The 22,130-nt window shown below is 35.7% G+C and overlaps 1 protein-coding gene across 4 annotated transcripts; it reads right to left on the bottom strand.

Moving 5' to 3' along the window:
* Window positions 1-444: 444 nt before the first annotated feature.
* TCTN1_1 (Tectonic-1) lies at window positions 445-13,460 on the bottom strand. 4 transcript variants are annotated; one of them, XM_051211877.1, is made up of 11 exons: window positions 13,136-13,460; window positions 12,989-13,106; window positions 12,879-12,952; window positions 12,764-12,843; window positions 12,615-12,711; window positions 11,096-11,391; window positions 8,293-8,409; window positions 7,484-7,791; window positions 5,264-5,533; window positions 2,660-2,789; window positions 445-599 (listed from the first exon to the last, which is right to left on the bottom strand). In XM_051211877.1, the coding sequence occupies exons 1-11, from the start codon at window positions 13,212-13,214 to the stop codon at window positions 465-467; spliced, it is 1,704 nt and encodes a 567-aa protein (XP_051071990.1). In that variant the 5' UTR covers window positions 13,215-13,460; the 3' UTR covers window positions 445-464. The 4 variants fall into 4 exon arrangements, with proteins under 4 accessions (XP_051071990.1, XP_051071992.1, XP_051071991.1 ...); XM_051211878.1 differs by having other exon boundaries at window positions 8,293-11,060; window positions 13,136-13,214; XM_051211880.1 differs by having other exon boundaries at window positions 12,989-13,394.
* Window positions 13,461-22,130: the final 8,670 nt, after the last annotated feature.

The following is a 22,130-nucleotide window of genomic DNA, read 5'->3' as shown; positions in this document are numbered from 1 at the left end:
TGCAAAACGACGAAGTGTTTCTTTCATTTTAATGAAAACTTACTGTTTGTAAAGGACTTTGTGATATAGAAGCGAAACAAATAAGCTGGTTAAACGATATTGTAAATCGATAAACATCGTGTATATGAACCATTAAATGCCCGACCAGTGGTCTAAATTCGAATGCCCATCGTAAGACCTGAAAGCTATGGGTTCAGTCCCTGAATGAGTCATGGACGCTCACTTTCAAGAAGTCCCATACTAGGACGAGACAGCTGTCCATTGCTTTCTGGTTTTTATTACCTAATTTTAATGAATCACCCAGCGTAGACAGAATATCGAATATTTGAGGTTATTATAAGGAGTCAGTTTGATTAAAAAAGATCCAATGTTCTTCAAATTTATATAAAAATACATTTATTTTTGGATTTATTCAGAAGTATACCTTTAAAAAAAAGTTTTAATCAAACCAAACAATGCTTTTATTATGCAAATGGATAGAAAAAGTCACTTGGCAATCGCACAAGGAAATAGGGGCGTAATTTTTCCCGAGTCTCAGCCAGCGGTGTCACGTCAGTGAATCGAACTCGTTGTGTTATTTCAATGTTGAAATTAGGTTTCTAAAACGTAGAAAAGATAACGTTTTACTAGTACCTACGAACAAAAATATAAATTGTATAAATTATAGTGACAGAATCGATGTTTAATAATTTCAAAGAAAATAACACTTTAAGTTGCTGAAAAAGATCTGTAGATCAGGAATATGAAATTGGTAAGGTTGGGTTATTTGATGTGAGTGGTTTATTCATGTTCTCATTAATTGGTGGCTTTGGGTATCTGATTAGCTTCTTTTAATGGTGTCCATTCTTTGTTCGTTTGGTCATCTCCCCCCAGTATACAACAGGAATTAGTAGAGCTATAGAATTTTGCGAGGTGAGTATTTCCTCGGTTGTTTTCTTCTGGCTATCCATGGTAGGTTGATATTATAGGATTTAATAGTGTTTATCAGTAATATTGATTACAGCACTACACTTTCCTTAAAATGTTTCACGCATTTGGATAATTACTCTTTTTTACATAACTGATACTTATAGGGCGAACATGCTGACAAAGATATTCATGAAGAAATTACAATTGTTCCCTTTAGAAGCTTGTATTTTCAAACTACCTAACCCAAAGAGCGAAATTTCATTAGAAACCACCTTTCGCAAGAAAATACAAGGTAAATCTAGAAAGTATTAATTTAACAGGTAAATTATTCTGACAAGTGCTATTTACTTAATAAAACTATCGTTTACTTAATTGAAAATTGTTTTTATCTTATGCCTGATATCGACTGAAAAACTGCTAAACTCCTGGGACCATTTTAAATCTATGAAGTTAGTTCCCTAGAATTACACAATAACTCATCAGTGAGTGATATCCAGTAAGAATTAGGCTGTATTAGAAAGTGACCAAAATTAAGTATATGAACCTGTGGATTAAACATACAACATGATTTGATGTTCATAGACTAGAGTCTTAGGTTTATATTGCCAACAGTTTGCACACTATCAAAGACATCTTAATCTTAAATGGTCCTGTACTTGAAGTTAATTCATATCGAACTATACAAGTCTTGATTGTTATCATTGAACTCTATCTTTATTCATCTGTTTGAAATAGTGTTAAAATGATAATGTTTATGAGTGTAAAAGATTCACTAAATTAAATCGAAATGTAAGTTATATATATACGCATAAAACCCGTACGAGCAGTCCAGAGTCTTTATCGGTCTTGCTTCTCACTTAGCTCTGCCTGTTAGGTCCAGAACATCAATCTCAGCCACTGCTATATGAATCATTTACTTCAAACATACTGGGTTAACATACCAATTAGACAGACCACATTGTACCATAAAATATGAAACAACATTTGTACAGGATTTAGCCAAATGTGGCTGTGAATAAGGGAGATAGTAATCGGTAGACAGGGCCTAGTCCAAGAATGGTAAATCATATAATAATAGCTCGTAGATCAAAATAAAGCCTATGATAACAGGAACACGAATATGAATAGTTTAATCATTTGACAATCATACGTATAGTATTGGCCCATAAACGGGTCCCAAAAGTTACCATTCATTATTCTCATCGGGATATAACATTGTTAAACTACTTCTCAATATTTTTATATTTTCAAACACAACCATTTTACTTAAAATTACATCTTTTTAGTGTTTTAACTAACATTTACTCAAATTCCTAAAGTTGTTATTGAGTTTTAGGCAGTCGAAAGATAGTTTTAAATTAATTAATTAAATGAGTAAAAATAACAACTAGAATTTCACTGAAGACCGTTATTATGGGACATTTTAATATTTAAAACGAACGACTTATTGTATGTTTCTATTTAAAAACCAAGTTGTGGTTTGCATATATTTTTTTATATCTATTTCCCCTTAGATACTTTGCAGTAATTTGAACTTAAGGAATAAATTAAACTTAGTTCCTGTAAACAGTTCTAGTACATGATCCTAACTAAATTATAGTGGAGGTTGAATGAATTAATTGAGCCGTAATTATTATTATTATTATGTTTGATTATCTTCAATATACTTTGCTAGTATCATCTATGGTATATTTTCCACCAAACAAACTTAAATGATTCACGTCTATATCGATTTATAATAGAATCATACCATGAAAAATACATCACCATAAATATAATTACACTTAGCACCAATAATCTGATTTTGTGGAAATATCATTGAACCAAAACGTGCATATTGTATTTCAATCTCTTGTCCAATTAGTAATTGATAACAATAGCTAAAATGTAATAATATATTAAAATTATGAAACAAAATATTATCAGAACTAGTTAATTGAACAAATGATTAAGTCTGATATTCAGTATTATTATAGAAACTATAAAGCAATAAACTAATGCTTTGAATGTTATTGATCGTAAAACAATCTTCTATTCTCAAAATATTTAACAAATTTTTGGACTTTTCTAAGAAACCGTGTAGTGAACAATAACACAAGTGGAGACAATCGAATATATTTGTATACGACATTACAGAACATCTGAGAACCAAACAGTAAATATCTCATTTGCAAAATATTAGTCAGTCGTCTCAGACTTCACTGTTCCTTCATTGCCACAGCAATCATTCTTTGTTCTCGTTGTTTTTTCCCCGATCTTCTTAACTTTCTGTTACCAGACATTTCACTTTCAATTGACACTATATACTACCTATATCTGTAGACATCAGTAGCACACAATACAACCGTATTATAAATATGCGAGTAGGTCACTTTCAATTAAATTTCACTATGAAAAGACACTATAATTTTTTAAATGAAGACTGAAACACAATTGTCCATTAAGAATAGAGTATTCCATAGTTCATTTTCGTAGCCATGTGAATAAATAACCAAACAACAAATAGTAACCTGAGTGTCCTACATCAAGATTCGGTAGTTGCTGTATTAAATTATCCAAATTTTTTTGACATTAGTGAATAATTCTTTTCCAAATCTTTTGGGAATAATGCGCTCAAATAGTCTACTGCCTATGATTAACTCAGGCTCTGACGCAGGCCAATCAACATTTTGCAGCATTTTTCATTTAGAGGAAGGGAATTTCATCCCAAGCATGCCTCCATTGTTGCCTAAGATGATCGGAAGACTCCGCATTTTCCAGCGTCTCCACATGGGGTTTATAATTATGTCCATACCAGATTTATTTGAATTATTTATCCGAAGAATAAAACTTCTTGGTAAGTAGTGAGATTAAGTTTGACCACATTGATGACTGTATTTATAAATAGCACTGTGAAAGCAATGAGTTGTTGATTATCTTCGTGGGTGTTCGTAAAATGAACTGGCCAATTATGTTAATTTATCAGTCATATTAAAAGTTAAGAAACAGTAACTCCTAATGTAATCATCTCTGCTATCTGTAACTATTTTGTATAAGTAGTATTTTCAATAGAATAAATCCATAACTATTGCGGCCCTTAGTTTTTCCGCCAATTAGATCGGACAATGATGTTGTCGACGGGCCCATTATCTTAGCGGCCCCTTAGTTTAACTCCAGTTGGATCGTATGATGATTGTTGTCGAAATCATACATCCCGCCAACCCTTGTACATAATTACTGAATTAACTAGCGTTAGTGAATAACGGAATTTAATAAGTTAAATACAAGAATGAATTTCAAATACGTATATCAAGCAAAAAGGATCAGAGCGGAGGTGAGTGAGCCAACTCCATTTTGACCAAGCGTAACCCGATAGTTATAGTTAAACAAAAATTAGTTACAGGCACATAATGAATAGGGTAAGTAATCAACACATATACGATCATATAAAAACAGTCAGGGTTAACATGCAGATAAAAGTGGCTTGAGAAGAATGAATAGAATAGTATATCCAGAAGTTAAAATAACCTATAAGGGGTTTGACATAGTACCGGCCAATGAAGTATACCTTACATGTGTGATTCGCATAATAATAATAATAATAATAATAATAAAAGATCGGTAAGAAATATGTTATCTGATTTGGTTTGTAATCATTAGCACATAACCAACTGTAATTATTTCTGGTTCACTGTAAGTTTAAGATAACCTGGTGTTTTCCAATCTGCTCATTCTCTTACTTTTCAGTTATCTCATTTGTTTTATTTTATTACGTCATCTGGTTGTCGTTATTGATTTTTTTTCATGCCGTTTGTTTAAATGCATTAACTGTAAACAAACTCTACATTGCATAAATAACTCAATACAAGTAGATAATTATCAGAAAGGGGTTCTGTGAAGATTGTAGTAATTCAATAGTTGAATTCATGAGTCAATTAAAGCTAGACCAGCATTGAAAACCTGGAAGCACTGGACGGCCGTTTCGTCCTAGTATGAGACTCCTCAACGGTTCTCATCCACTCACTGAAGACAATGGTGAACGGTGGCGCGATTTCATGGAATAGTTGAAGTTAGTCATTAATACCGTTGGACGCCGGCTTGGTGGTCTAGGGGTTAAGCGTTCAGGCGTGAGGCCAAAGGTCCTAGGTTCAAATCCCACGAGTGAGATCGTGGACGCGCACTGCTGAGGAGTCCCATAATAGGACGAACCGGCTGCACAGTGCTTCCAGGTTTTCTATGGTGGTCTAGCTTCATTTCACTTATGAATTCAACTATTAAACTACAAATAGATAAATTAGTTTTTAAAAAAAGTAAGGATCAACTTTAAACGCAAAATGTATATCGAATAAAGAATATTCACACTGCAAAGACTAACCCATTCAAACCTCTAGGTGTAGTTGGAAAATTATTATTAATTAAATTTTGTATTGGAACCCATTCAGAACTACGATTTATTTTAGATATTGGCCATATTGCTAATAAATCTGGTTTGTTTGACATGAAATTTATGCCTAAACCTTTACGATCTTCTTCATTTGTAATCCCACTGGGATTAAGTAAATTCTCCCATATTATATTTTGATATTGTACACAACGTGTAGTCCAATCCATTTCAGGTCTTGTAAATTGTTCAAGAAATGATAAACTAAGTGTAAAATTAAAAAAGAAGATTCTGAAGTTATGATTTTCATTGTAATTAAATAAGGTGGTCTTTCACTTTAAAAGAATAATGTTAGGCTGTGGGTGAAAATACAATACATTTGTAATAAACCAATTGGCTAGTTCTTTTAATGCTTATGTAAATATGTGTATAATTAATACACTAATTTATCCATCATCAACTTTAGCCCCATAAATTATTAATCCGAACATTTAATTTCTAACCACCGGTTCCATTGCATTTCATTTCATTACATATATCGACGTTTGAGTAGCTCATTACTATCATCAGGAATACCAACATAACATCTAAAGATTTTGGTCAAACGAATTAAAGTGTATTTAATGGGTGAGAAGTATTTTCAGCTCAGAATGCCAATGTTCGAGTGGAATCGTATTCTGGAGTACGATCGTTTCTGAGGATTTCTCGATATTCTAGTTATTTTATTTACCATTATACTAAAAAGCTAACTGGGACAATACTGTTCATCAACTTGTTAATATTTGACTGGTCAGTGATATCTTTTGGTTCCAACTAGAAACATGGAAAATCTGTATGGTGATTAATTAATACGTCTTGTCTGATTTCGTTGTATACAACCATCTGCGCTTATAAAAGTACTGTGGTCCCTGCAGTGTATCCTGATCTGCTTACTGTTACGTCACCACCTTAAAAAGCTGCTCACAGTGAACTGAACAAGAACACGGGTGGGGACAATCGAATGTACTTAACACAAAATTACAGGACTTGTTATTAAAATCTAGCAACCATTTAGTAAATGCTTAATTTGAAAAATGTCCCTCAATTGTCTCAAAATGACTCAGACTTCATTGTCCTTGTATTTTCATAGAAATTACATTTTGTTTCCATTCTTTACTGTTCGATCCTCTTGTCTCTCTGCTGCCAGACATTCTATTCATGACTAACATCATATACTATTTATGTCTATATAGTAGCACACGCCACAACAGAACTTTGTAGAGTTCATATTTACCTGATAATTGATCTTTACTTTTTAAGTCATTTCAAAAGCTATTTTTAAAATGCGTTGTACACAAGTGATTCTACTCATCTTTAAAAAATGACTAATAATTGTCTTTATGAACATTACAAATTTATGACCTGAACTGAAACCTTATTTTTGAGTTGTAGAGTTCTGGCATAAGTAGTCAGATTTAAAGAAGATTTACCTATTTGCATATCTGAGCAGTATATCACTACATGGCTTTGATAACACTTAGTAGATCTCTTTAGTACTAAATTTCCTATAATTTTCTTGTTATTTAACCGGATTTATATCTTATCAGGTCGTATTCTTGATGTATAATCTTTTTATTACTGTTATTATCTCTAATAATGTGGTATTAGCTCTGAAAATTTTGTCTCGCTATGCTAATAGGGTATGGCAACTTGCACTGATGTAGGCAAGTTCCAGGTTCTACGTTGCGTCTGGCTGACCTAATCACATCTCCTCAGATTGTTTATTTTAATTGCTTGTTGCATCAAGACCATTAAATGAATCAGTCCTAACTTGGATGTATAATGATGAAAAAGTAGATATAAACTACTCATTAAAACAGAATATAGAGCCCTCCTCGCGTAATTTATATGGCATATTAATACAAATGGATTGTAAGTATTATAGTTTTACGAAGCAACACGCTTCCTATTGAGTCTACTTATGTCTTCCTAAAGTTACCTATATTCACTTTGAGCGAAGTCATAGTAAAAAATATTGTTCTGAAAAGAAAAGAAAACAAATGATGGAATACGATGCTTAACATTTTAGGATGCTTGAGTTCACCCGTTCTACGTCTTTCATAATGTTTTGGTATAATTCATTTGTTTCACAAGATAGATGTCATTATGCTAACTATTCAAAAATTTATATTACTAATTCTAATGACTAAAAATAAAGTACGGATTATAATTTACCTTAATGTACATCCACTGTAAACATCTTCACCAAATCTAATAGGTTCTACCAAATGACCTCTTCCTTGTAGAATTGTCCCACATGAACCACCAGCAAGAATATTCCAAACTCCATTACTTAGTTGCTGCTTTACACCTTTGATAGATAACTTCATATTTGATGTAGGCAATATAGTGGTGACAGAACCAGTATTTCCTGAATATCCAAGCGACGATAAATCAGTTACATTTATCTTAGCGCCTATTATTGGACGACCAATCAAATAGCCCGGATTTCCACTCATTGGTAAAGCGTCGGATGCATTTGTCTACAAGTAATTATGAAATAATAAAGTTATTTAAATCATTGCTGTAAAATAGAAAAAAGTTTTTACTTTGAAATGAATCGTTTTTTTTCTTAGAATTGCATAAATGTTATGAAAAAAAGTGTTGAGAAACCGTTGATCCAGAATTTTCATTTATATTTGCAAACTACTTCATATAAGTTAGAAACCGGTCGTTTATTATTACATTTTTAAGAGGTATTAGTGAGGTAAATTCTGATATTTAATTTAAGTTCTCTTCATTGATTGTTACCGGATGTTCATTATTCATAAAAAAACCCTTAAATCATAAACTCTATTACCCTGATCATTTAATTAATCTCGTGAATTGGTTTCTATCAGCTATTTACCCAACTAATTATTGTTTCCTTTTCTTTTTAGGTCCAGGGATATTTAAATTCTAATTGGGGAATAAATATTTTTATCAGAAAGTTAAGTACAGTTTAATGAATTGTTTAATTTGTTATTTCAAATCATGTAACTGACCTGGACAAATTCAACTTCATATTTTTGTGTAAATGTTCCAGTTACGCTACCAATTAAAGCATGAACTTCAAACTGGCTAATTGTACCAATTACTTCATATGTCATTTTCAAATACACCTTTGGAGGTAAATAAAACACCATTTAATTAGTTTACGGCATTCCATACTTTATACTGAATGGATATAGTTTCAATGATATTGATGTGAACGAAAACTCAGGTGAGTGAGACCATTTTATTTTTTAGTGCAAAATCACAGAGTACCGTCATAAAGTATGAAAACCACACATTAAATATATTATTTGTACATCCTCCTTCACTTGTCCTTTACATGCCTTATGATTCTTTCAACCTCGTCGTCATTAAAATTTCTCTCTCTTTCCTTTCCTCTCCTCTTCGATTCAATCATCTTCTGCAGGCGTTCCACTTCTCATTGGTGTTACATACCACTTATATCTGTCAACGTAAGTACAATACACCATAATATTAGTCTAAAACTGTTTTACACCAAGGACTGATGTCAACTGAGTAGTCATTAAAAGTCACGTAACACTGAACCATCAGAATACACTAATAGTCAACTTTTTACAATTTAAGTTCTTTCGTGAAATATCATGAACATAATTCACTGCCGCAGGTAAGCATTCAGCTTCAACAATCACTTGGTTAGCGTCATTATTGTGACATGCTTTAGTTATTACGAGTTGACTCCATTGAGTTTACAGCAAGAAACTGTGATCTGTAAGGTTGTATCAGTAATGATGTAAACATCTCCGACAACACTGGATGATTGTCGCACGTTGTATTGCGAGTAGACTGGATTTGAAAAATTTCAAGTACCTAACCCAAACTCACTAATTTGGCGGCGCGATGCATTCTGTGAAACCTAAATAATATTAGTTTGAGTCGATGATTGGATAGCTGGTGGTTACCACTATAAAGTCTCGGACCAGCACAAAGCATATCTTCAGTGTCATTTGTGTCTTTACTGACTGCCCTAATGTTGTTATTACGTGATGAAAATGATTTTCTAATGATAGACCTAGCTAAAAAATACTTGATATACACTAAAACACTTCATTTTATATACATACGAGGGTTGTATACACCGTTCAGTTATGTGACTTGAACTTTGGACTGAGAATCTCAGCATATTTTTTCACATAAAGTGATATAAAGACAAAATCTGAAGGAAGCTAAATGCAGCTTCAAGGAAACATGGCATGTAACGAACTTTTCTGTAGTCGTTTTGAACAGCAAGTTTCTTCTTCAAGGACTTTATCAAACTTCCAATAACGTGTTTTGGTTATACAAAGTAAGTAGTCTATATATAGCAATGGCATGACGAGCATTCTTAATACGCTAAGTATTTTAAGTCATAATTAACTGCATTATCAAGAATATATTGCTTAAAACTTATCAGTACATTTTAGCGAAGTGTGCTTGGCTAGGAAAACACTGAGGGATATCCAAAAATGATCCTGTATAAATTAGAATGACCCCACGTTAATTAATAACTCAGGAGAACCAACAAAAAGGTTACTATATTTATAATACTACTTACTAGAAATAAAAGTAGTAAATGCTTTCACTTTTTACTCATGACAGTTCGAAAAAGAACACTGATGATTGCCTCAAAATTCAACTGAATTTCACTGTTTCGTGTAGGGAAAGATGTAAACTAGATTTTAGAGCATTTAAGGTCAACTGATTAAAGAATTACCAGAAATTTTTCGCAGCCGCTATTAAAGCTTTATGAACCCTATGTCTGTATCTGGTTGGATAAATAGGTACTTAGCTCTACTCATATTTAACAGAACCACTTATTGGTATGTGTCCTGGCGTACTGATATGTGTTTTGACACTAAGTTTACAAGGTGAAAATTATAGGCTATTAGGTGATAAGGTGAGAATTGATTTACTTTAAAATTTGATGCATTCTCCGAAGTGAACTGTTGGGACGATCAGTGGGAACCATTCGATCCTTTTTCTGTTGTAATTTTAGGTTAGGTAAAAACATAAAACAAGTGCAGTATTTTATAAAGGTAGAGATCTTCTGCCCCTACATGGCAACTTTTTGCCGTGGTACTTTGACAACCCAGCGAGTCACTTAGTAACTGAGGAGTGACGACCATCTTCGTTACCAAATCTTGTTATTTGATGGAGTTCAATCGTACTTTAGTATAAAACCAATCGGTTATACCAGGTTTTGTATCTTCGAGATTATAGTATAATTCTGTTTTCTCTTATATGTAACTCGCTATTATTTGTTCCAATTCATTCAATATTCTCAACTTGTATTATTAGTTTTATTTTTACTTTCATTGTCTAATTTAAATTTTTGTCTACCTTACACCTACTCAATCCAATCAATTTAACATGTGCTACATTTCAACTAACGGTACAACTAAGCTTTTTCAATGATTATCAAAAAACACCATCCAAATTCACATTAATTCACACTATAAACAGAATTTCTTCCTCAACTATGTGATCTATTAACATCAATACAATAAAGCCGAAATAGAGTCTGTCATTTGTTTCAAAACCGAAGTTATTTTGTAACATAGTAGTTCGACTAGGTATCGAACTTTTGACACGTTAAATCTGGATTTATTTACCGTGAATAGAGTGTAAAAAATAATAGTATGTTAACTTTCAAGTATATGACATATAAACTCCAAACTCTCACTGATTTCTGGATTTTCGCTTGGTCAAATTCGGTAAACAATTCTTTTTTAAATAAAGTAGCCTATAGTTTTTAAAAATCCTGGAAATAGAATTCAGGAAGCAAAAATTTATTACCGATACTGGTACAACTGAGCAAATAGTTTCATTTGAGCTATTGATAATAATGTTTGGTGTTGTTGTTGGACATAAAATCGGTAAGCTAGTGTTTTGTTCGTAACAAATAACAATAGGCACAATCTCTTCACGATTGATTTCATTTAATTTCATGTTTTTTAGCATTTTTGAATTCTTAACCATCAGAAAAACGTCACCCAAGCGGTTACATTTAACATTATTCGTTCTAAAATTATTCGTTGTTTCAATTTCTACCACATTCCATTCACAGTAACTTACAAATGATTGGCCAAAGCCTACAATTAAAATGTGACAAAATATTTTGGATCAGTTTGTTTTACTTTTTTAATAAGGGGGAATATGTAATTTCAAAATAATAATCAATGAGAATGAAACGTTTTGGATGGCACTTATTTTTATGTTGAAAGTTTTGTTTAGTGGTCAGTATAAGTGACTAACTATAGAGTATCATTGAGTTTAAACAATTTATTTCATTGCAGAAAGATTCGATTACCAGGTGTAAATGAAAATTGTGCTAAATTACTACAAATATTCATTCTTTTGTATCGTGATCCGTTAAAAATGAAATTCTTTTTAATTAACTAGCAATGATAGGCATTTAGATGATAGTTAGTGTGAGAAAGGCTCCCAGAAAACGTAAGGAAGCTTCAAGAAGCTCCAAAAGAGTCAAAAACACTCCAGCTAATTACCGTTTAGAAGAACGTTCCGGAATCTCTACGTGTAGATTCCCGATTAGACAAACGCTGAGGGCTGCTGCACGAGGATCGGATGGTTGCAATGATGATTTCGTTTTTACCAAAAAGCCATAGATCTCTGAGCGCAAGACCGATAGGTCCTGGGCTCGAATCGCACGAATGGAATCGTGGATGCGTACTTTTGAAAGGTCATATGCTAGGACGAAACAGCCGTCCAGTGTTTCCAGGTTTTCCATGGTGGTCTGGCTTTAATTGACTCGTGATCTCAACTATTAAAGATGAATTCATCAAGAGTATCTTAAGGACTTAAAACCCTCTATATATCAAGCATTTCTGCTTACATCTGTATTGGTTAACACCTTGTTTACTTTGATGAACGCGTCTAAAGCCAAATGTTTTAATAGCAATTTCAACTTATTTTTCTGACCTCATATTCCCTAAGCATACTCATTTCACAAAGTACTAGAAAACCTAGACTGACATAAATCCTTACAACAAGGTAATTACATATATCTTCAAGCCTCAGTAATGGAGGTAGTAGGTTGATTGGCCCATGTTAATCTTTAGGTTGGATGCTTCCATGAAGATCCGATTTTTTCTTAGTATCGTTTAGTGATATTATGACACTTACAAAGAAAAATATGTTTGGCATCGGTCACGAAATAGAACCAACTTCCTTCGGATGGATACACTAGCAAGACATAAGTATCTGAGCAATATGACTACTGTGATTATAGTCTTAATGAAATAACTGTCATATATTAATTTGAGACAAAGTGTAACTAAATAACTGACCAACTTACTCACAGAAACCATTTCACATGAGGTTTGCTTTAGTTGAGGAATGATCAGTGGCCCAACCTCGTTGACTCCATAGCTTATATGCGTTGGAACACCTATCTGGATTTGGAGATCAGGACTTTTAGACCTTGAAGCAATTATTCTAGCTTACCGAATAGAGAACAAAATCGTCTGAATAACTTAGGATGTTTTTCAGTCTAACGGCGTTTTCCAATGTGTAATTGACATTTTCTAAACCAAAAATGGCATTTAGTGAATAGAACTACTGTTTATAGAATAAATACATAGTGGATGATCAAAACCATCTGAAATCAAGTCCTTGCAAAGTTGTAAGGAATCTCTAAATATGCTAGACAATATTGCCACATTTTTATACCTTCTAGAGGTTTCTTCACAAGTTGTAAACAGTTCAAACTGCCGGAAACTACAGTCACTATCACAACAACACCCACTTTCACAATAGTTCTTTATAATGTTGCAATGGCACGGAAAATCTTTGAAAATGTTTTAGTATGCTGCATACCTTCACTATTCAGAAGCGTTGATACTGATAAAAACGTCAAGAGCTTGAAAATCATATTTAAACCATTGTTCTTTGGCATATTTGAGTTCAGTATAAACGTACGTAGTGTTCTGGTGTGACACAGAGAACAGTGTGTGTGAAAGTCTGTCAGCAAAAAGAACAAGAGGGAAAGTTATCTAACGACTCAGTTGGGAAATATGGTTTGTAAATGGAAATAGTAGACAACGGTTAGTAATATCATCAGTGTAAGATTTCGAATGCTTTACAACTCATATTTCCATGGTTGAGACATGACGACAAAAACCATTAACTCAACAAAACAAACTAAAACATTCAAAATACGTCTTAATGTTAAGCTACTACGATAAAATTACTTCTTTAAACTTTATCCGTGTTTTAAGCATTAGTAAGCGTTGTTAGTCTAATGTAATCGCATTTGAAAGGGTAAATAGGAAAACCTTGTTATTAGGGCATCTATGCGTTTGATACATATGAAGTTATCTATCCGTTTTTAATTCTGCATCCAGCACTTTCAGTCATCCGGCCGTACACTCAGCGGACAAGTATTGAATTTAGGGACGTAATTTTTACGGAGATGACATTGGAAGCATTTGAAGTTATCCACAGCTTACTACAGAAACTGCAGTAAACATAGAAGGGGGTTAAGAATTTATTTTCTTTTGCGACTTATCAACAGTCGATTGAACCTTTGACGAAATGGTATTTATTATCGAAAATCTGTGCACTTAGCTGACATCAATAAATCGACTGGAGTTATCGTCCGTAGGTTGATGGATTATCTCTTGAAACTAAATATTCGTGGGTGTGAAATTGTATTCTCGTGCACCATTGTCTCCTTTCTCCTTAGACTCACTAAAAACATATTTTAACCGTCAAATGGGGAGTCTGATTTCAGACGAATAGGAACTGTTGTCTTTAAATGGGCAGCATCTCACAAATCTCATTACTGCAGTTATGTCGTTCCACATGTCTATATCGGACAGTGAGGCGAAGAATATTTTTCGAGAGATGATTGCTGCAGCTGGATATACCAATAAGGAACAGTTAACCAAAAATTAAAAGTTTAAGAAAATAAGTTTTTGTCATTTTACTATATAAGGTAGCCGTCGCAACGAGAGATATACAATAAATATATATACAGGACGAAAAGGCGTCATCAGCGGTCGACGATGTCCTCATAAACTCGGGGGTATGTTTCACTAAGTATACTGGTTACTGGTTATGGTAGCCAATCATTCCCTTGTGTTCACATGGTAGATGCATTGCTCCCCATAACCAGATGGTCAATGACTCTTAACCATAACTTACTACCCACTGTTCATAAGCTGGGTCCATGGTTACGTTATTTGGCAGAAGATCAAGCTGGAGGTGCTTCGTCCTTTACTGCCGTCGAGAGCTTCAGACTATTTTGTGATCGACTTGGATTATGAAGTGTATGGGGAGCGATTCATTACACTGGATATCTGCGGTATGCTGTATGCTGTACGCTGTATGCTTAAGCAGTCATAACGCCGAGGTTTTTTTTGATAGTTTGTCCCACATTGACTCAATAGGTAAATTATAAACCTTTGCAGCACACATCATCCATCTGGGAAACAGAACACAGATGCAGCGTGGTATAGACGGTCGGCCGCAGTGTTATTACTTCTATATACGGGATCAGGAGAATATAGCTCGCTAGTTTGTAGACATTATAAGACTTGACTTCACCCATGAATGCGACTACCAGTTCATGAAGGAAATGCCAGTAGCCTTTGTGTTTGTAGCTTAAGAGACATCTGGTTTTACCGGAAGGCTTTTAGCCTTTTTTCGTGATAATATTTTGTCTGGTATACAGGCCGGAAGTAATACCCTTGGTGAAAACATTCATCGTATATTGCGTATAGTTCACACTATACGGAGCTTTCTGTGGTTAGTGAGAAAAACATATTATTTGATCATTGTTAATTTCAAATGTACAAAACAGTACATTTCAACTGTGTTTAGTCAATAAACATCATTTTTAGATTCTATGAGTATGTTAGTGCCTATGAACCAGAGAATCTTATCACTTTCCTTTACCATCAAAATAACTTTTTAAGGAGAAAGAAAAATGAACTCGAGCGCTTAGGCCATGCTCTCAAATACATCTGCAGAACAGCACCGAATTTGTGAAAACTGTGACGATTTGTGTCGATTAGTTAAGAGTTGGCCTCGAACATCTGTGTAACGTCAAGACATTATAGCTCAATTATTCATTCATTTCCTTACTCTGTGTAGGTATTATACTTCCTAATATTTTTTTACAGTTTTGCGTTTACATTACGCCTGTTACTCCCAATGGAGCATATGTATTGTGGCGTCGAGTCACGGTTGACTATGATCGCCACTACAAGAAGGTTGCGTGTCAGATATGAGAAGGCGATTCGAGGTTGTAGCAAGATATGTTTGTTGGCTATCTAGTGGTATCGTAAGAATACCGAGGTCGTGCCAAAAGAGTACAAGCGGAATCACTGAACAAACGTAAATGCGTGCAAGGACACAATCAACAAAAGGAAGAGTGTCTTTAGTAAAGTTAAACAAACAAGTACAGTGAATCAATCACTGGTACGATTGATTATAATAATAATTGTTTACATTAAACCAGTTGCGTTCTCTAGATAAAAGTAGGTCACTACAGGAGCCCCACGCCAGAAAGGGCTTACACTTTCGATACGTAGTGCTTTTGTTCGTGAGACTGATCGACAAACGTGCGATTGTAGGACGAGAGGGTTGGCAGAGCAGGAAGCGATCGTTGATCCTCGAGTTGCCACTGAAGGTCTTTTACGCAGAACGGTACCAAGAGAAGCGTGCTGTATTTGTTGTTCGAGTTAGCGAACCACACTAGAGTTGTTTGTATTCAGGATCTGAGGGCTGCAGTCGTAGTGGTGCGGACTAGAAAACGCCGCAGACGTAGGACGGAACCACATTGAGCCAAGGAAGCAGAAGCGACCACAACAACCAACTGCGAGACCAGACATATGCCAGACAGATTGGTAGCCAGAATTTCGACTGAGTGTGTTGACAAGAGCGTGGGTGATCAGGCCAGCTTTCGCCAAGGTTGACTGGAGTCGACGGTACCAAACAGGCGATGTTCGGGGGCGTGGGCCCAGGATACAAAAAAAATCGAAAAAGGAGAAAAGGTGTAGCATTTGTGTAGTATAGGAATAGTCCTACGCCGTATCTGTTGTTGATTATGCGGTTAGTCGCGAAAGCGTACGGGTAGGCGTACTCGGCATTTGGAACGTGAGACGATAGTCTCGTTCGTACTTCTTGAGCCTGCAATCTCATCCAAAGTCAAGGGCAGCGTGTTCTGCTGATCTGGATGTGAGGCTGAAGTCTCGTCCGTAGATGGTGCAGATGACACGTGCTGTTGACCGGGATGTGGGAATGAGGTCTCTGATGTATCTAGCGTGGGACCCGAAGTAGGTGTAGGGATCCCGCTAGTAGGTTTGATGGATCTAACATTGAGTCTCAAGTTATCAATTAGGGGACTATCATGCTGTTTTGAGACGATCAATGCTGACTACCTCGACGTGGCCATGCCGATCAATCTTGAAGGTCCCTTCAAGACGAGAGATCATGTGAAAAGGTCCTTCGTAAGGCTGTTGCAATGTTTCGCGTTCCGAACCTACTCGTATGAAAACATGTGAACAGGTAGATAACTCTCGAGGGAGGGCGACCTGTCGATGTTGTATACGAGTTGACACCGGAGGCAGTGTTCACATAAATTCGGACAGTCGATTGACGTAGTCTGATTTACCAAAATCTTTACTGCTCTGTGGTGTGAAAAATTCCCCAGGCAGACGCCGTATACAAGTTCAGCGGCGAACATTGTATATCTGCCTTCAAGCTCGTTCTGATGCCTAAGAGGACGAGCGGTTAGGTTTCGTACCAAATGTTGTTTTCGTGTGCTCGAAGAGCACTTTTAAGTTGGCAATGAAACCGTTCAACTAAACCATTTGATGCTGGGTGGTAGGCGGTAGTGTGTTCCGTACCAAGCAGCTGGGTCAGTTAGGATAATAGGTAATTGGGAAAATTTCTCGAATAAAGCGCGGAATATTTCGTCACGCAAATGAAAGACGCCAAAGATTCGGTACGTGTACATCGGAGTTCATCATATCAATACAATTCTTATCGTTATGACGGATAACGATAAGTTGTTGCCGAAATATTATATATTGAAAAATATCAATATGAAGATTTGCAACAGACTTGGATAGATAAGTAACAGACGCATCGCAACTGGCTTCTTTGGAAGATTTGGCCAGAGGTTGAGACATGTTCCCAGATTTGGCTCACCAGTTGTTGTGTGGCTTTGAGTTGCGGTTGACTATAATCATTACTACAGGAAGACTAAGTGCCAGTTAACCGATAAGATCCCCTGTAGGCCAAATATCAGAAGACAGTTGATGGCTGTAGTCGAGATGTATTTGTAGGAGACCTCATGGTTTCGAGAGAATACCGAGATCGTGCCAGGTTACAAGTGGGGTTACTGAGAGTAACCAAATTCGTGCAAGGTCACAACCAACGGGAGATTGTATGTATTTTGGCACAGTTAAACAAACATGTGCGGCAAAACAACCGCTGGTACAGTTGGTTATAATAAAAATTGTTTCCATTAAACCAGTAGCGTTCCCTTGATAAAATTGGGTAACTACACATAAGCCACCGACTAGCATTCTCAAACCCACTCTGTCCTGGACCTTCCTTTCCAGTTCTGTCCAATTTTTGTTCATTCTTCTCATGTCTGTCTCCATTTCTCTGTGTAATGTGTTCTTTGATCTTCATCTTTTTCTTTGGCTTTGAAGATTCCATGTGAGGGCTTGCATTGTGATGAAGTTGAGTGCTTTCCTCAATGTGTGTCCTATCCACTTCCAGCGCTTCTTCTTGATTTCTTCCTCCGCTGACATCTATTTTGTTCTCTCCCACAAAAGGTTGTTGCTGATAGTGTCTGGCTAATGGATCCGAAGTATTTTGCGTAGACAACTGTTAATAAACACCTGTATCTTCTGGATGATGGCTTTCGTAGTTCTCCAGGTTTCCGCTCCGTACAGTAGAACTTTTTTGATGTTTGTGTAGAAAATTTTGACCTTGTTGTTGGTTGAAAGTTGTCTTGAGTTCCAGATGTTCTCCAGTTGTAAATATGCTGCTGTTGCTTTACCGACCCGCTCTAATATTTTGACTGGACACTCAAAGACTTTGTGTTTGAAAAAATGGCTTGGCGCTACAATTGTATGATCCACAATGTAAGTAAAGACTTGTTCACCACTAGTCTGTTAATAAAACGAGGAGTACCCAGCAGTACGATGAAGCTACGTAAAGGGCTGAGAAGATACATAAATTGCAAGTACTCTGTTCTCCTCTTTGCACTTCATCTGTCTTTGTGAAGCAACTACTTGTTACCCACAAGGCGTCACAACTTGTTCAAGGAGGTTCCTAAGAAGTTGATTATCCCTAATACTCAGGTTATATCAGAATCAAAAAAACATGTAGGTCTGCGTGCTTGTCAACTAACGAGAGATGATATGTGAACCTTATTTCATCAAATCGTTAGCCTTATATGAGATACCTATTTAGTATGAGATCACACTGGAAGATATGCCATAAACACATCTACTCAAGTTTAACCCCGGTGTTTAAAAAAGATTATGTCTAACACCTATGACGTTCAAAGTACCTTTACGGTAATTATTTTATGAGGTAATTAAATCTTTTTTTAAAATAATTTTCCATTCATGCTTAAATATTTCTGTCATTTGACTTAAATACATTTTGTATAAGATTTAACAGACAAAAAATTATTTGAAGGCTTCTAAGAAATCAAATGTATTCAATTACATCTTGAGAAATATTTATTTAATTTAATAGTTGAAGTCATGAGTCGGTTAAAGTAAGACCACCATGAAAAACCCAGAAGCACTGAATGACCGTTTCATTTTAGTATGCGATTCCTCAGTGAAGACAATGGTGAACGGTGGCGTAATTTCGTGGATTAGTTAGAGTTAGACATTAACACCATTGGATGCTGGCTCAGTAGTCTAGAGGTTAAGCGTTCGCTCTCGAGACTGATAAGTCCTGAGGTCGAATCTGTCGGGGCGGGATCGTGAATGCACACTTCTGAGGAGTCCCATATTATGATGAAACGGCCGCTTTCCGTGGTAATCTAGCTTCAATTGACTCATAAGTTCAATTATTAGATTACCAAATCTTCTGATTTATTTAGCTAATTATTAACCATTTCTTAAGAGAAAATTAAACTCTAGGTGTTTCCGTGGGCTTCATGTGCCATTGTGGTGTTTGTTGAAATCGCTAAAGGTTAGCAGTGGAGCTATTAATTGAAAGCAAAGTTTATTTCTGAAGCCCAAACGCTTGTTTAGACGTTCCCTATGGCAAACTACTGTATAAGTGGCAGTGTGGCAGTACTGCAATAGAGATTATTGTTGATAAATATGAACCGGAATATTGGTTTACGCGGAGGTTGTATGTTGTTAAAGATTTCTAAACTTTAAGGGTTGAAATATATTGTAGTCAGTAGTAATACCTTATGTAAACATGCTATTTGAAGCTTTTTTGTCTTTTCACGTGATAAGCGGAGTAATAAAAAAATTAACGGGTGATACGAAGTCTTTGATGAAGATAATTGAGGTTTTTCGTTCATAGCCACAGGTTTAATGCTAGGAACTGGGACTAAATTTGTTAGCTCCATAGTTAAATATTTTGACTTGCAGTCAAAGGCGAATAGGCAGGTCGACCGCCTACCACCCGTAAACTGATGGATTGGTGGAACGATTTCACAGACATATAAATGCTCCACTCTCAGATGCAAATGTTTCACAGTGGACCGACACCCTTCCATTGGTTTACTCGGTATTCGCGATGCAGTAAAAGCAAACGTTGGGTACATTTCCGCACGATATGTTTACGGAACGACACTTAGAATTCCAGGAGGATTTGTAGATCCTCCATCTTCTTCAGCAGATGGGGATCTAAACTCCCACTCTGACAGGCTTACAGATACCATGCGTTCAACTAAACCTGTTTCCACTCAACCTTATTAAACTGATGTTTTCGTTCAACCTGCCCTACGTTATGTTACACACGTCTTTGTACGCCGTGACTCACTTCGATGAACTCTCGGAACGGCGTACAAAAAGCTCTTCAAAGTTCTTCAGCATGAAGCTAGGTGCAACATCATCAATAAGAACAGAACTAATGGTGGCATCAGGATCGATCGTCTCAAAGCTGCGTGCTTGGAAGGAAATCCTAATCATGCCAATTTTCCTTCGGTCAAATCGAAAGACACGCGCCTTACAATTGCGATACCTCGCCCAGTAATCAACTAACATGGCGACACCTCGACGATATATGAAAACCGACTGAAAATAACGCTTTCTGGAAAGAGATTAAGGTTTCCAGAACACCTAAACTACTACTTCACGTAAGACAATACATAACACCTCGTTTCGTCTCTACTTTTTAGTATCGTGTCGAAAAAACAAAACAAAATACTTCTGATATGTTCATACGTATATTTACTCCGAATTTAGGCGAATTTTTTGTTGTTAATATGCTTGCTTATGTGTGTATACCTTTATTTTTTCGAAAAAAAAACAAAAATGTCATTCAGTAAAAATCGTTTTGCTGCTATTACATGTTTAACAAACGCATCTGTGTGAGTTTATTTTCCTTTTTCCTCTTTTGTTTCCTTGCTCACGTACGAGTGCAATTCAGCATGCACTTACATTTCCATTTTTACTTTTCCACAACAGCTGGAGATGAAAGACCGACGGAGATTACGATGCATAGAAATTTTCACTGTACTGGTTTTTCATCACTATATTGCACCATATGGCTCCCTATAGTGAGAAAGACGACCGTATTCTGATGAACGCATCAAGCCATCAGAAGGGTATTTACCAACAACAACCCGGTTAGGTTTAAACTTCTGGCTGACCATGTCTTGCGGTCATTACTACCCCACTAGTAGGTGAGTAATCTGTAGCGCTGGATAAATCCCCAAAATCAGTAGTTCTGTAAGTCTTCAACATTTGGTGCTGACTGTATTACTTTTATTGGACTCATCTAGCTGAACGCGCCCTGTCACGCTTCCGCATCAGATCACGAGTGGGTATGTGGTGCTACACATCGACAACCGCTAGCCAGCTTAGGTTAATCACTTCTCAATATATCGACATTCTATCGAATATATCTTCAAGCCTCTCCTTTTCTGACTTGATTGAGTTGGCAGGTTTCGATTACAAAAGTTAATCTTTGGTGTTTTGTCAAACTTCGAATATCTGTGGCATCTTAAGACATATGACATTAGATAAGTCAGTCGTCTCATGACTACTCAAATATTTTAGATTATAAAAATTAGTTCAATTAAAAAATAAGTTCTTTGATGGAGATCGTAATTCCAAATTCAATTGACTCATATTTTAACCTTATATTGACATTGATATTCTATTAAGCCATATCGCTAGATGAAAATAAACGTTTGCTGATTGAATGGTACGTAAAAAAGAAAACTATTGGTTATGTTGTGGCACGAAGAGTACTCTGAGAATCCCATTACACTGCGCATTACTTGACTATTCTTCTCGAGTTCGGTTGTACAGGTTTACTATATTTCTCTGCTAGCTTGGTTGCATCATGAAGTTCTCTAATAACTTATTCGCTTGAAGGCATTTTTACTGTCATCGCTATGCCTTTCACACGTTTCTACTTATTAGTTTTGATGCTCCTTTTCACTAGTTTGTTTACTTCAGTATGTTTAGCTTTTGCCTGTGTTTCTGTTTGTGTCCACCTATTCTTGTGTGCATCTTGTTTTTTATTTGGTTTTGAAATTTGCCTAGGGTGTTGATGGTGATCAATTCTTTATGATGGTGTTTCTTGAGGCCAGGGACCTCCTGGGATGATGAAATTGGTGCTTCTTTATTCTCTTTCTAGTTTT

This window comes from Schistosoma haematobium, chromosome ZW, assembly GCF_000699445.3.
Source record: "Schistosoma haematobium chromosome ZW, whole genome shotgun sequence".
In the NCBI taxonomy this organism is placed as follows: domain Eukaryota; kingdom Metazoa; phylum Platyhelminthes; class Trematoda; order Strigeidida; family Schistosomatidae; genus Schistosoma; species Schistosoma haematobium.
Note: the sequence above shows the minus strand (reverse complement) of the source record. Positions and strands in the feature narration are given on the sequence as shown.